The following is a 12,613-nucleotide window of genomic DNA, read 5'->3' as shown; positions in this document are numbered from 1 at the left end:
AAAATCAATTTTTTTTTTTTGAAAACCGGTCGATAAACTTTATGAAAATTCCGTTTTTCAACTTTTTTTTTGACAAAGTTTAGAAAATTTTTATTAATACAAGAAATTAAATGACAGTTTGTGGGTACCATTTTTTTTTTTTGTAAAAATTTATAAAATAAAATCATAATTATAACTTTTAAGATTCAGTACTCTAATTTTTTTTATAGAAAATAGTTTAAAAAACCCAAAATATTTTTGCTCTTTTTTTTTCTTATTATTTAGTAGAGTAACTAAAGCAAATTATTAGGGAACCCGGCCGAACAGCTCTGATTTTGACGATTTTTTTTTTTAAACGTAGGTAATTAAAAATACTTTAAAGTCTATAGATTAAAAATTGCCGGTGTTGCCGTATTGTTTTTTAAAGTTAAAATTATTTTTTTTTTGCTTAAATTTCATAAAACAAATGATAGTAAAAGATTCTCTAGGTAATTTAAGGAAAATATATAAAAGGCAGTAAGGGATCTTCCACCGTTTAAGCGATAAATGCAATTTTCTAACATTCTGACCTCAAACACAAAAAAAATATTTTGAAAACAACGGCAACACCTACAATATTTTAAAACACATTTTTAAAAAGCTCATTCTTATCTCTTAAATTTAAATCCACTACATTTAATCAAGACTTTTTGAAAAAATGGTATTCAAACTCAGAATTAAAAAAAAAATGTTATTAGAAAAATTTAAAATGACTTTTTTCCAAACTTTTTCTAATAAAATATGAATTTATTTAAAAAAAATTTTTGGCCATAAATGTTATCAGTTGAATTTCGAAGCAAAAAAGGTAAAATATATCACACTTTTGAAAAAAAAAATGAAAAATTACTTCAATTTCAATGGTTTTTTTATTAAAACTGAATTTTTGCATTGAAATAATTAATTTTCTCAAAGACTGTGGTAAATAGGAACTTTAAATTTTTGATATTTAACTTTCAACAGTAAGGGTTAATAAATGAATAAAAAATAATTTTATGTTTAGATGTTGAACTTTAAAAAAAAAATAAGTTACATTTTTTTTTCAAAACTTTTATTAAAAAATGTTCTTCGAAAATAAAATACTTTTTAATTTTTTTCATAAACTGTAATACATTTTGACATTTCCTTTTATAATTTGAAATCATAATAAATGCGGCCAAAAAAATTTGAAAATAAATGCATTTTATATTACGACCAAGTTTAAAAAACGACATGTTAAAATTTTTTCAATAATTTTTTTTTTTTTCAAAAATCTGAGTTCAATTACCATTCTTTCAAAAGCCGTTCATTTAATTAACTTAATTTTAATTTTACATATATGACTAAGCGTCTAGCTTTTAAAAAATGTATATTTGAATATTGTAGGTGTTGCCGTTGTGTTCAAATATTTTTTTTTTGTGTTTGAAGTCAATTAATAAGAAAATTGCATCTATCGCTATGGAACTATGGAACTATGGAAGATTGTCCCTCACTCCCATATAATCTTTTGGCATCAGTTAATTTATGAAATTTAAGAAAAATTTTTGAAAAAAATTTGTTTTTGTTCACAAAAATCTTCAATTAAATTTAAAAAATCAAAACGGCAACACCGGCAATTTTTAATCTATAGACTTTAAAGTATTTTTAATTACCGACGTTTGAAAAAAAAGATCATCAAAATCTAAGCTGTTCGGCCGGGTTCCCTAATATTGCCAATTTTTGAGCTTTAGTTACTCCACTAATTGAAAACTATAACGAAATTTATGTAGTCCTTATAATTTGTTTGCATTTCTAGCAACTATATAGTTTGTATTTAATTATGATTCAACACATTTCCATTCACCTCCTAGGTTTAAGTGATTGACTTTTACCAAAACACATTACTAATTAGCTCTAACATTTAATGAGAGAATAATAGAAAATAGAGGTAATTAATATAATTTATTAATTGTATTAATATAACTTCTATTAATGGTATCTAGAGTTTCAGTCTTGGGTACGTACTCCCACTCTTCATTTAACTACTTTCGTTTTAGTCTTCATAAAGTTAAACTTTTCCTGATGCATACTAAAAAAGCAAGTCTTATATTTTGTATCGTTGTAATATTTGCTTTTGATATTTTTCAAACTGAAGCTTCAAATAATGCAAAGTTTTTGAATTTCATCAAAAACCTTAACCAAGTACAACAATTTCAAAGCGTTTTTGTGTTAAAGTCATCTCGAGAACTTGACTCTAATGATTTATTAAATGAAAAATTCATTCACATTGTTTCAACTTTATTTGATATTCCTGTAATCATATCAACTACTCGAGCTTCTTCGTTTTACTTGAAAGGACATTTTAATGAAAATATTCTAAATATAATTCAGTTGAATTCATCAAGTAATTTATTTCTGCACCAACAACGACTCTTGGAATATCTTCAACACCTTCGATTTTCTAAGACGATTTTTGTGCTCAAAAATGTTTCGTCTTCAAGAAATGTTTTGGAATTGAAAAAAATATTTCATTTCTGTTTGCAAAATAGAATGACTAATGTAATAATAGTGTTTCAAGATTTCTGCAATTCTTCGACTTACTTCAGTTACAATAATTTTGGAGAATTTAGAATTGAAAAATTCATATGGAACAAAAATAACAAGAAATCAATTATTTTTCCAGATCGAATGCGAAATCTTCATGGAATAATATTGCCAGTTTTCTTTGGTGGTGGAAAACCAGGTGTTATCACTTCAACAGCAAAGGATAATGGAGAAACGAAAATTAATGGATTTATGGGGAATTTCTTCAAAACTTTCGCTAAGAGACACAATGCCAGATTGAACACATCAAGTATTAATACTTCACTTTCAGCACCTGAGATATATAAGCAAGTTTTATATGGTAAAGTTGAGATATCAGGTGCTTTTCCTTTAATTGTGACTACTCCAAAAGACTTTTCATATCCTTTTATCTCTCTTGAATGGGGCGTCATATTGCCCATTGAATCGAAAATTCCTATCTTTAAATTGTTTGTCTATATCTTTCATATGAACGTTTTTCTTCTAACAATCTTCGCATGTATTTTGATGTCTGCATTACTTCGAAAAGCTGCTAGATTACCATCAGGTTCGAATCTGACAATTTGTGATTTCTTAATTGATTGTTTTCGTGGAATACTTGGAACGCCTCTATACGAAGCACCAAATGCTTCTTGCAGTACAAAAATCATCTATTCGCTGATATTTTTACTTGGAATTATGATGAGAATTTCATACGATGGATTTCTTCAGTCTTACATGACTGAACCTCCAACAGAAAATATGATAAAATCCTTCGATGATATGCAATCATCTGGCTTGAAAATCTCTGTTTTTAAATCTGATTTCAATCTTGGTGCAAAAATAATTCCCAATGTTAGAAAATATTCAAATTTATTTCAAATCGAAGACAATTTTAAGACTTTTGAAAAATCACTTGATAATCTCGACACGAAATATGCTTTTGCAATAACAAGTTGGAAATGGAAAATTTATAAAGATTTACAAACTTTTTTTGATCTAGAATTATTTCGTTGGTCTGATGAATTGTGTTTATCCCGAAATATTCCAGCTGCTATTGCTTTGAATGAGAATTCAATCTACAAAAATGCATTGAATTTACATATTTTAGAAGTTCAATCGGCTGGATTGATGGAATTTTGGACAAGGAGGGCATTTTATGAGCTAATGGATTTTGGAAAAATTAATAAGTTCAATTTTACTTATGGAATTGGATTAACGAATTTTCAATCACTAAGAGTTGAAGATTTAAAATGGATATGGATAATGATGGGATTGGCATATTTGGTTGCTGTTTTAACATTTTTTGGAGAAATTTATGTTTTTAAAATGAAAAAGAAGTTATTTTTTTTTATGAACTAATTTTTTTATATGTGTTTTTGAAATAAATTAATCAATAAAATTAAAATAAGTCCACCTTTTTTTCTTTTTTTCTCACTTTTTTGGAGAGAATTTGGCAAAAAATTACAATTTGTTTCCATAAAAGTAAATTTTTTTAAGCTTACAGATAATCGAAGATATGACCAAGAAGTAATTTTTTTTGTTATTAAGTTAAGAAAACTGTGCCAATCACTCTAAAACTTGAACCGAAAGAATTAGTTTTTTTTAGTACTCGATTATTTCAGCATTTTTACTCTATCTTCATTAAAATTGTTTTAATTTACAAAAAAGTAAAAATTCAATAAAAATATAATCTTAAACAAAAGAGCTGATAAACGAACTTGATTTTATGCAATATTCCCAAAATATCAGACTTTAAGCCAATATTTTTATTTTTGGTAAGTATTTTCACAACTAGATACAAAATTTAATTATTTAAAAAAAAATCATTTCAAAATAGGGTTGCCAACATAATATTTCTGTGCATTTTGTTTTATTTTAACTTAAAAGAAAAACCATAGTCATTTTAATGAATACTTTTAGGAACTTATTTAATTCTTAGTCTTCATTCCATGGTCTTAATTAAAAATAAAAATAAAATGACTTTTAAAATAATAAACTTGAATAAAATATTCACTTTACAAAAAGTCTCTAGGTATCAATGATTTATCGATTTTGCTACTGTTGTGACACTTATTATGTACTTTTGTCTAATAAAACACTAATTCAGTTGACTTGTTCTTATGAATACAGACTTATGCAAATTTTAATACCAGATAGGTACACAAAACAACAAAATATACTTTCCCTCTCAACTGTAATTGTGTGATACTGACACTAAATAAAAAAAAAAAAAAAAAAAAATAAACACAAACAGCAAAGCAAAAAAGAGAGAACTAGAAAAAACAAATCATCTGCAAAAAAAAGCAACAAACCCAAAAAGTAATTAATCAAAAGTATTCAAAAAATAATTTAAATAAATTGATCGGCAATATGTGATTAGTGGCGGCACTCGCCAAACTATTATATTGCCACTGGATGACCGTCGATTTAGGTGAATGAAAGTTTTTTCTTCATTATGTTATATGCAGATTTTAATTGTTTTATTTCTTTTTTGTCTTTGGCTTAGAAAAATTAGCATGAGTTGAGGTAACTGTTTTGCTAATTTTTTTTTTGTTTTGTTATTTTTTTGAAATATAATTGTAGGGTACTAATTATATTTTTTTAAATTGAAAGTGAATTCACGCTTAGTAATATAGAGATAAAATGTCATCTGAGAAGAATTTACCCCTTTGGTGTAACACCCAGGTATATTATGATGGAATTTAATTAGTTAGACAATTTGATTATAATAAAATGACCTGAGCTTTCTATTTCACTTGAGGTTAAGAGAGTTAAATTATATTTTAATTTTTTAAACATTTTAATGGTTAAAGGGTTAAAGCTGTGATTTTTGCACAAAAAAAAGGTGGACTGGGAATTTTAGTAATTAGTTATATTCTAACTCATTCGAGGCAATTTTCATTTCACTTTTACTTACTTTTTCTTAAATATTTTTTTTTTATTTTAACATAACGATTTTAGTTAAATGGAAGTAAATTTGTTTAACTTTCAAATAAGAAGTTGAATGTGCTTGCTTTAAGCAAGATCTTTGACGAATTTGCTCAAAAATCTTTTAAAGTTAAAAAAAAGCAATGCCAACATAATTTCTTCAGCACTTCCTCCGAACTTAAACTCTATCAAGCATTTATTGGTCAAGTTTAAGTAAAATTAGAGCCAATAGAGACATTAAATAAAAATAATGGAACATATTCTTATATTTTAGCGGTATTCCGAAAAATCAAGTTCGGGCATCAGCTCTTTCGTTTAAAAGAATTTTCTTTTAATTTTTACCTTGTAAGTAAAAACAAATATTTTAAGTATCAGAGATGTTTCAAAAATGCTATACTCATCGAGTTTTACTACTGTTTAAAAAAAAAACACAAGTCTTCAAGTTCCTATCCTGGAAATATTGGCAATGACCTTTTAATAGGAATTAGTGACTTTTTTCAGGTATTCGTATCAAAATCCGTATGAATATTAGAATCATAATGACCAAATTCAAACCAAATGCATTATTTAAATCAACTTATTAAATTTCCAGGTGTATGCAAAACAATCTCTTTTTAATCATCATTCACTCCAAAAAACCTCCTAAATCAATGACTCTTTATTACTGCCTTCCCCAAAGCCTCATTCAGTACTTATTTCGTCTAATCAAGATGCAAAAAAGCAAATCACTAGCATTTTGCAAATCATCAATGGATCAGAGAGACTTTTAAAGTGCAATTTATGCGCGCGAACCATCACTTTGTAGAGTTTGGCTTAGCTAAAGCCTTTTTAGCTACCTATCGCTTTTATCGAATTTCCCACAGAGTCTAGGCTTAACTAAACGACTACAAACTATCAAAGATAGCATCGCACATAATAATCTACTACAGCCAACACAAGAGTAGCAAGCAGTAGCAAACAGCAGTAGTAGTTAACTTCTTCCATTTAGTTTCAACTTCAACTTCAAAAAGGCAGATTACAAGATCAATGCCCGTGAGGAGAATCACAACATGAAATTGACATCAATGCCACACAACATGCAAAATATAGAGGTATAATCCTCAAACGTTGTCTATAAAACTTCAAGAGGGTATTTTCTTCTTCTTCTACTACTCTTCTCTACTCTGGCAAATATCGATAAATTTTGTAGTTCGAAGATCTCTTGTCCTTCCTTCAGATTATAACCTACAATATGCCTAGCTTTAAGATGTTCAATCTGAATTTAATGGCAAAACAAGGTGTTGCCGAAGCAATTACCATGTTAGATGAGATGATCATCTTGCGCTGAGATTGTCTATGAATTTTAACTTTTGCATTGCCTCGGGACGACTTTTGAGGAATAGAGCAGATGGAAAAACTATTTTTTTATGAGCCTACCTTAGAGGATTTGGATGATTTTAATAAAGACATTTATTATCGAAAGGGAAGACGTTGCAAAGGACACTCCCTTTTTTTGCAATCATCTATCTGACTGCGGTGTCTAGACATTGGTTAATTTTTCATGATTTCTTAGAAAAATTGAGACTTAAAAGATCTTAATAGTAAAATTAATAATAAAAACTTTACTTACCTCGGTTGAATGTTGAGCTGCATTCTTTGGGTTTATATCCTTTTTATGATTATTATTGTGGTTGTTCGTAGTTTTATTCGTTTTAGGTTTTTGTAACGTAATTGTCTCTTTTTTAAGTTGCCCGATGTTACGTTCTTTGGTTTTTATTTCCTCCAGCTGCAAATAATAAATTAAACTAATTAGCATTGAGGGTATTAATATTTTTTTTTTAATATAAAACGGAAACTGAGAATAAAGGATTTTTTTAGAAATAAAGTAGATTTAATGAGGTTTTTGTTTATAAGAGATTGGGTAACCATTTATTACGAACTTATGTCTTTTGTATTCAGCTTTGAGCTCTGCATGCTTCCATTAATGAATGGGAGCCGTAGCCTATAATGTCAATGAATTTGGTACTAACCATCGAATCAACAGCTTGTTAAGAAAGGATTCTTTCAACCAAAAATTAAAAAAAAAAATACCACAATCTTTCACTTCTCATTGATGTAAGCTCTTTAAGATATGAAAAATCATCTGTGGAACAAACGGTTACGTCAAACTTAGTGGTGCAGGAAACTAAAATAGAGAAACAAAAAATTCACGAATACATATTTCTGTATTTTTTGACAATATTCCGTTTCACACTGGACCCTCAAAATTAAGGATGCCATTGGTTCATTGCGGTAACAAAAGCATCAAAAATAAGTTGTACCGAATCTACAAGGTTACTGTGCTAAAAATATGGTTACAAAGGTTAATGTATTAATTGTAACTGAGAAAAGTTGAAACAAGGGATAACCTTATCATGACGACTTTTGATTAAATAAAAATAACGAAACGAATTCTTATATTTTTGAGGTATTCCGAAAAATCAAGTTCGGACATCAGCTCTTTTATTTAAAATAATTTTCTATTAATGAAAAATCTAATAATTTTTTGTGGAGGAGATGTTTCAAAAATACTATACTCATCGAGTGTTATTACTTAAACAAAACAAAAAAACACACGCACACGTCTTCCAGTTCATTTTATAGAAATATTGGCTTATGACCTGTTAACATGAATCTGTGACTTCTTTCAGGAATTCGTACACTTATCGTCTGTCTTCTTGAACTTAAAGGTCATAAAGAGTAGATTTTTAAATATCATTTGAAATCTCATCTAAAAATATTAAATATTGGCTGAATTAGTAAATTTTCATAATATTTCAAAAAAAAAAAAAAAAACTAGTAAAAATTAACAAAAACTGTAAATATCATCTAAAACTCCTAAATAACAGCTGAATGTAGTCCAATTCTAGTAAATTTCAGTAAAAAAAAAACTAGAAAATGTAAGCTAAAAATTTGAAAAATCTCAGCTGGACCTTCTTCTTAACATCAGCTGAATTAGATGATTTCTGATAAATTTCAATAAATACTATGAAACTGCTTAGTATAACATGAAACTAATAATCTTTTGGTAAAACTCATTAAAAACTGGTAGGTGTCAGCCTGAAAATGTTAAAAATCACAGCTTAATCGGCTGAATATCAGCTGAAACTAGAAAATTTTTGGTATTATTATCGAAAATTGGCACATATGAGATATAACGTTTAAAAATCTCAGCCGAGACTTCTAAACATCAGCTGAATTAGTAAATTTCTAACAAACTTCAACAAAAAAAAAAATAAAATGCACGACTGGTTCGCACGAACTTGCTCTTAAAGTTAAAGTTGCTTTAATTTTTAAGACTTTTTATATAGAAATTTGGAAAATGTAGGTACCTACTATATACAAAACAAAAAAAAAATTTAAAAAAATAAAATTCGTTTTTTAAAAAAATAAAATAAAATCTGAAATCAAATTGCCCTCCAAAACAAGTATGCAGTTTTGATTGATATATTAAGATGCATTTTTAGAAAAAAATTTTCAAAATTTTTGGAAAAAAAGCTTTAAAATAAAATTGGTACCTATGACATTTTGTAGAAATCACTAATCAACATTTAAAAAAAAAATTCAATGTCTCGTTTTCGAAAAATTGATTTTTCAAACAAAAATTTTCAAATTTTTTTTAAAAATCCAAAAATTATTTTTTTCGAAATTTTATTTTTGGCTTATATTAAAATTATATAAATGCTTCTTCACAAAAAGTTTCGTTGAACAACAAGCAGTTCCAGAGATAATCGGATTTAAAAAAAAACCCTTGTCTCAAAACTAACATTTGATTTTTTTAAACAAAATCGTTGGATCCGTTTTTGAGCAATTTCAACTTAACTAAAATCGGTACATGACAAGTACCGTTATTTTTGGTCCAACAAAATTAATTCCAAAAAAGCCTCTGGAGAGTCTCCAAAAAATGCTACATACCAAGTTTGAAGTCACTCCACTTTTTTGGCATTCTCTACCATCGTAATGTCATGGAAAAATGTTATGTCAACTTTTTTTTTTTGTACGAATGCATAACCTGATATATAGTACCTATATCACAAGTAAAAATACAAGTTGAAACTGTTAAAAACCTCATATGAAATTGTTAAATATCAGCTGAAACTATTATATTATATTATTCAAAACTGTTAAAAATATCAGAGTGAAACTCTCGGCTGAATATAATAAATCTCTGTTGAAGCTTTTAAGCTTGTAAATGTCATTTGAAACTTTTAAGACTTTGCTAAAAATGCTCAATAACAAAAATATCTAATTATCTGGTAAATCTCAGTTGAAAGTGGTTAGTTATTAATTTTTGTTTTACAAAATCTCTGCTGAAATTAGGAAGTTTCTGATAATCTTGTAAATCAGTATACATTTCTGGTAAGTCTTACAAGATACTTTGGTAAATTTGTGGTTGTTTTTTGATTATAGGTAGATTAAGCTTGTACATTCCATCTGAAAATACTATATTTAGACTTAAACTAATTATTCAGTAAATTTTTGGTAAATTTCAGAAGAAACTGATAAACTGGTAAATTTATAAAAAATTTTATAGGTATATGAAACTTTGGTAAATTTAACTTAAGTCTAGAAAGTATACACTGAAACTGGTAAATATCAGCACAAACTAATAGATTTCAATAAAAACCTGTAAATATCAACTGAAACTGTAAAAAATCTTAGTTTTGTCTGCTGAATAAGAGCTGAAACTATTAAGATTTTAGTAAATCTCATTAAAAACCGCCAAATATGTGCTATGACAGTGAAAAATCTTAACTGAAACTTCTAAACATAAGCTGAATTAGTAAAGTTCTGACGAATTTCAACAAAAGTTTCATTTTAAACTACCAAACTTTTGGTAAATTTCCTTAAAAAATGGTCAACTGAAACTGGTAAATTGGTAAATTTCTGGTAAACTGCTAAATTTCAACTGAATTTACAAGACATCAGTTGAAACTGGTAAATCAGTGAACTTTTGATAAATCTCAGTTAAAACTAGTAAACCTCCCTTACAGCTTATTGAAAATATCAACAAATAAAAACCAAAAAAAAAAACTTTAAATGCCAAAATATTGGCACAGAAAAAAAAACTCTTGTCCAATTAGGTCTTGGACCCAAAAATACTGTTCCGAAGGTTTTCATTCGAATCATCAACACCTAAACCTCTCATTATAATTATCCTTCCATTTCCAGTATTGTCTTTCCATTCGTATATTTCCAAAGAAATCAGTTGTTTGATCAAGTTCAACGCGTCTTAACCTTTTATACTAAATAGGCTGCATTCAACCGATGACGAAACAGACAAAAAATATTCTAACTATCGTTGTTTAGTGTTTTTATGTTTTTATGTTATTTTATTTTTTTCTAAATGACCAACTCACACGTATCTTGATTTATGACCCTTTTGAATGCATATAGCCAGTTTGGAATCGGAAACTTCTTAAGATCTCTTCGTGTCTGTCTGGTCGACTCTAAAAAACCAGCCGATGCACAATGCTGCGGTTTTCGACACACAAACAATTCAACCTAATGGACTTTTATTAGTCATCCAAATGGCCCACGGGGCACAAATGCACGCGTATAGGAGAAACCGATAGACCGTCCAATGACCCCTTTCAGTTTCATTTTTCATTTTATTTTTTTAGTTTTTTTTTTTTTGTTTGAGTTGAAATTTAGCCTCAAGAGGTCTTAAAAACGTTTCACTTTTTTTTCTTTTTAATATAATGACAATAACAAACAAAAAATCACCACAATATACTACCCAGCATCTCTTTCGTTTTTTGGACCAGAACTCTCAAAGGAGTCAAGTGATTGGCAATCAATTTAATTTATATATACGCAAGCGCGCAAGCCCGCAATTAGGTTCACATAGATTCTTTATTGCAATCTTGTCGGTGGTTTTTGTTTTTTTGTTTAAGAAGTTGGTTGTGGTCGTGATGGTGGTTTATTATGCTTTAGGCTTTCTATATTGTTCAAAAAAAGACTCCTTCATTCACCAAAGCCCAACTTGAATCTCTGAGACCATAAACATGCGTGTAGTCTGATTAAAGTTACCCAAGAAGTGGGCACACTTTGATTAGTGGTCGAGTCGAGTATAGAATTTGGTTTCTTTGTCGATTATATTGGTTAAAGAAGGTATTCCCATTCATTAGATTTGGGATTTTGAACGTTACGCAGGCAAAGAATGCGAACATATTTGGTTATAACTGGGGCTTGGCTATTTTCAGCTTCCCACGATTTGGAAGTTCATTGATGAAAAAAGTTATACCCCGAGGCGGGGAGTAAGATTTGGTGGAACTACCACTTTTTTTTGATTGTCTGATCTGATATACGATAACCCCTTAAGGGTGCGTGCACTATTATAATTCTCAGCGAAATATGGATAAGATCTATATGTAAATTTAATTCGAAAAAGGTTCTTCTTTTTTAAACTTACCAATCGTGATATTTCAGTTTTGGCAGATTTAGTTAACTGAGTCAATCGGATTTCATATGAATCTTTGAGCTCACGTAAATCTGCTACTTTACGTCGCTCAGCATCATTGCTCATCTGTAATCGAATATTTTTTATAAAGATATTAAAATTTTTTCGTATTTTTTTTTTTAGGTTTCTACAGAGGTTAGACTTTTTTTTAGTTAAATGGGAAAAATATACGCAATTTGGCCAATTATTAACACAAATTTTATGATATTTTTTTATGAAGCATTCCATGGCAGGCAGGGTTTTGGGTTAGATTTTTAAGCTGGGAGGTCTCACACAGGACGGAAATGTTAAAACACACATATTTATTTTAGGTTTGGTCAAAAGGTGTTAACACAATCAAGAAACTATTATCATGCTTAACTCAAAATACAAAATAAATAAAAACACAAAAAGTTCTATGGAAAGTTTAGGTTTTTGAAAAAGATTGCATTTTCGAAAAAAAAGTTGTAAAATACTACTTGTGAATCTCCTTGCGTTTTCAAGACACTTGTTTAAGACACTTGTCAAAGACACTTGTCGACGACACAACAGACATATTTTAATGCTCATGGCAGCAAAATAAGAATATTTTCTTGATCACTAGATGAAGTAGCTCATTTTCGCTCAAAGTGCCTCGAAGACAAAAGCAGGCTTATTTTGGTTAACTGAAAACCAAATAGAGTAGCC

The 12,613-nt window shown here is 28.4% G+C and overlaps 1 protein-coding gene across 4 annotated transcripts in view; it reads right to left on the bottom strand.

The window, feature by feature from the left end:
• LOC129919902 (interaptin) overlaps positions 1 to 12,613 on the bottom strand; it is a 171,313-nt gene that overhangs the window by 116,441 nt on the left and 42,259 nt on the right. For 3 of the 4 annotated variants that reach the window (XM_056001004.1, XM_056001006.1, XM_056001007.1), the window contains exons 4-5: positions 11,900 to 12,013; positions 7,076 to 7,231 (exon numbers count right to left, since the gene is read on the bottom strand). In XM_056001004.1, the coding sequence (XP_055856979.1) occupies positions 7,076 to 7,231; positions 11,900 to 12,013 (270 nt within the window). The remainder of the gene's footprint in view (positions 1 to 7,075; positions 7,232 to 11,899; positions 12,014 to 12,613) is intronic. The other variant, XM_056001005.1, reaches the window with a different exon arrangement.

This window comes from Episyrphus balteatus, chromosome 4, assembly GCF_945859705.1.
Source record: "Episyrphus balteatus chromosome 4, idEpiBalt1.1, whole genome shotgun sequence".
NCBI lineage: Eukaryota > Metazoa > Arthropoda > Insecta > Diptera > Syrphidae > Episyrphus > Episyrphus balteatus.
The sequence above is the reverse complement of the archived record's forward strand: the minus strand, read 5'-3'. Positions and strand labels throughout refer to the sequence as shown.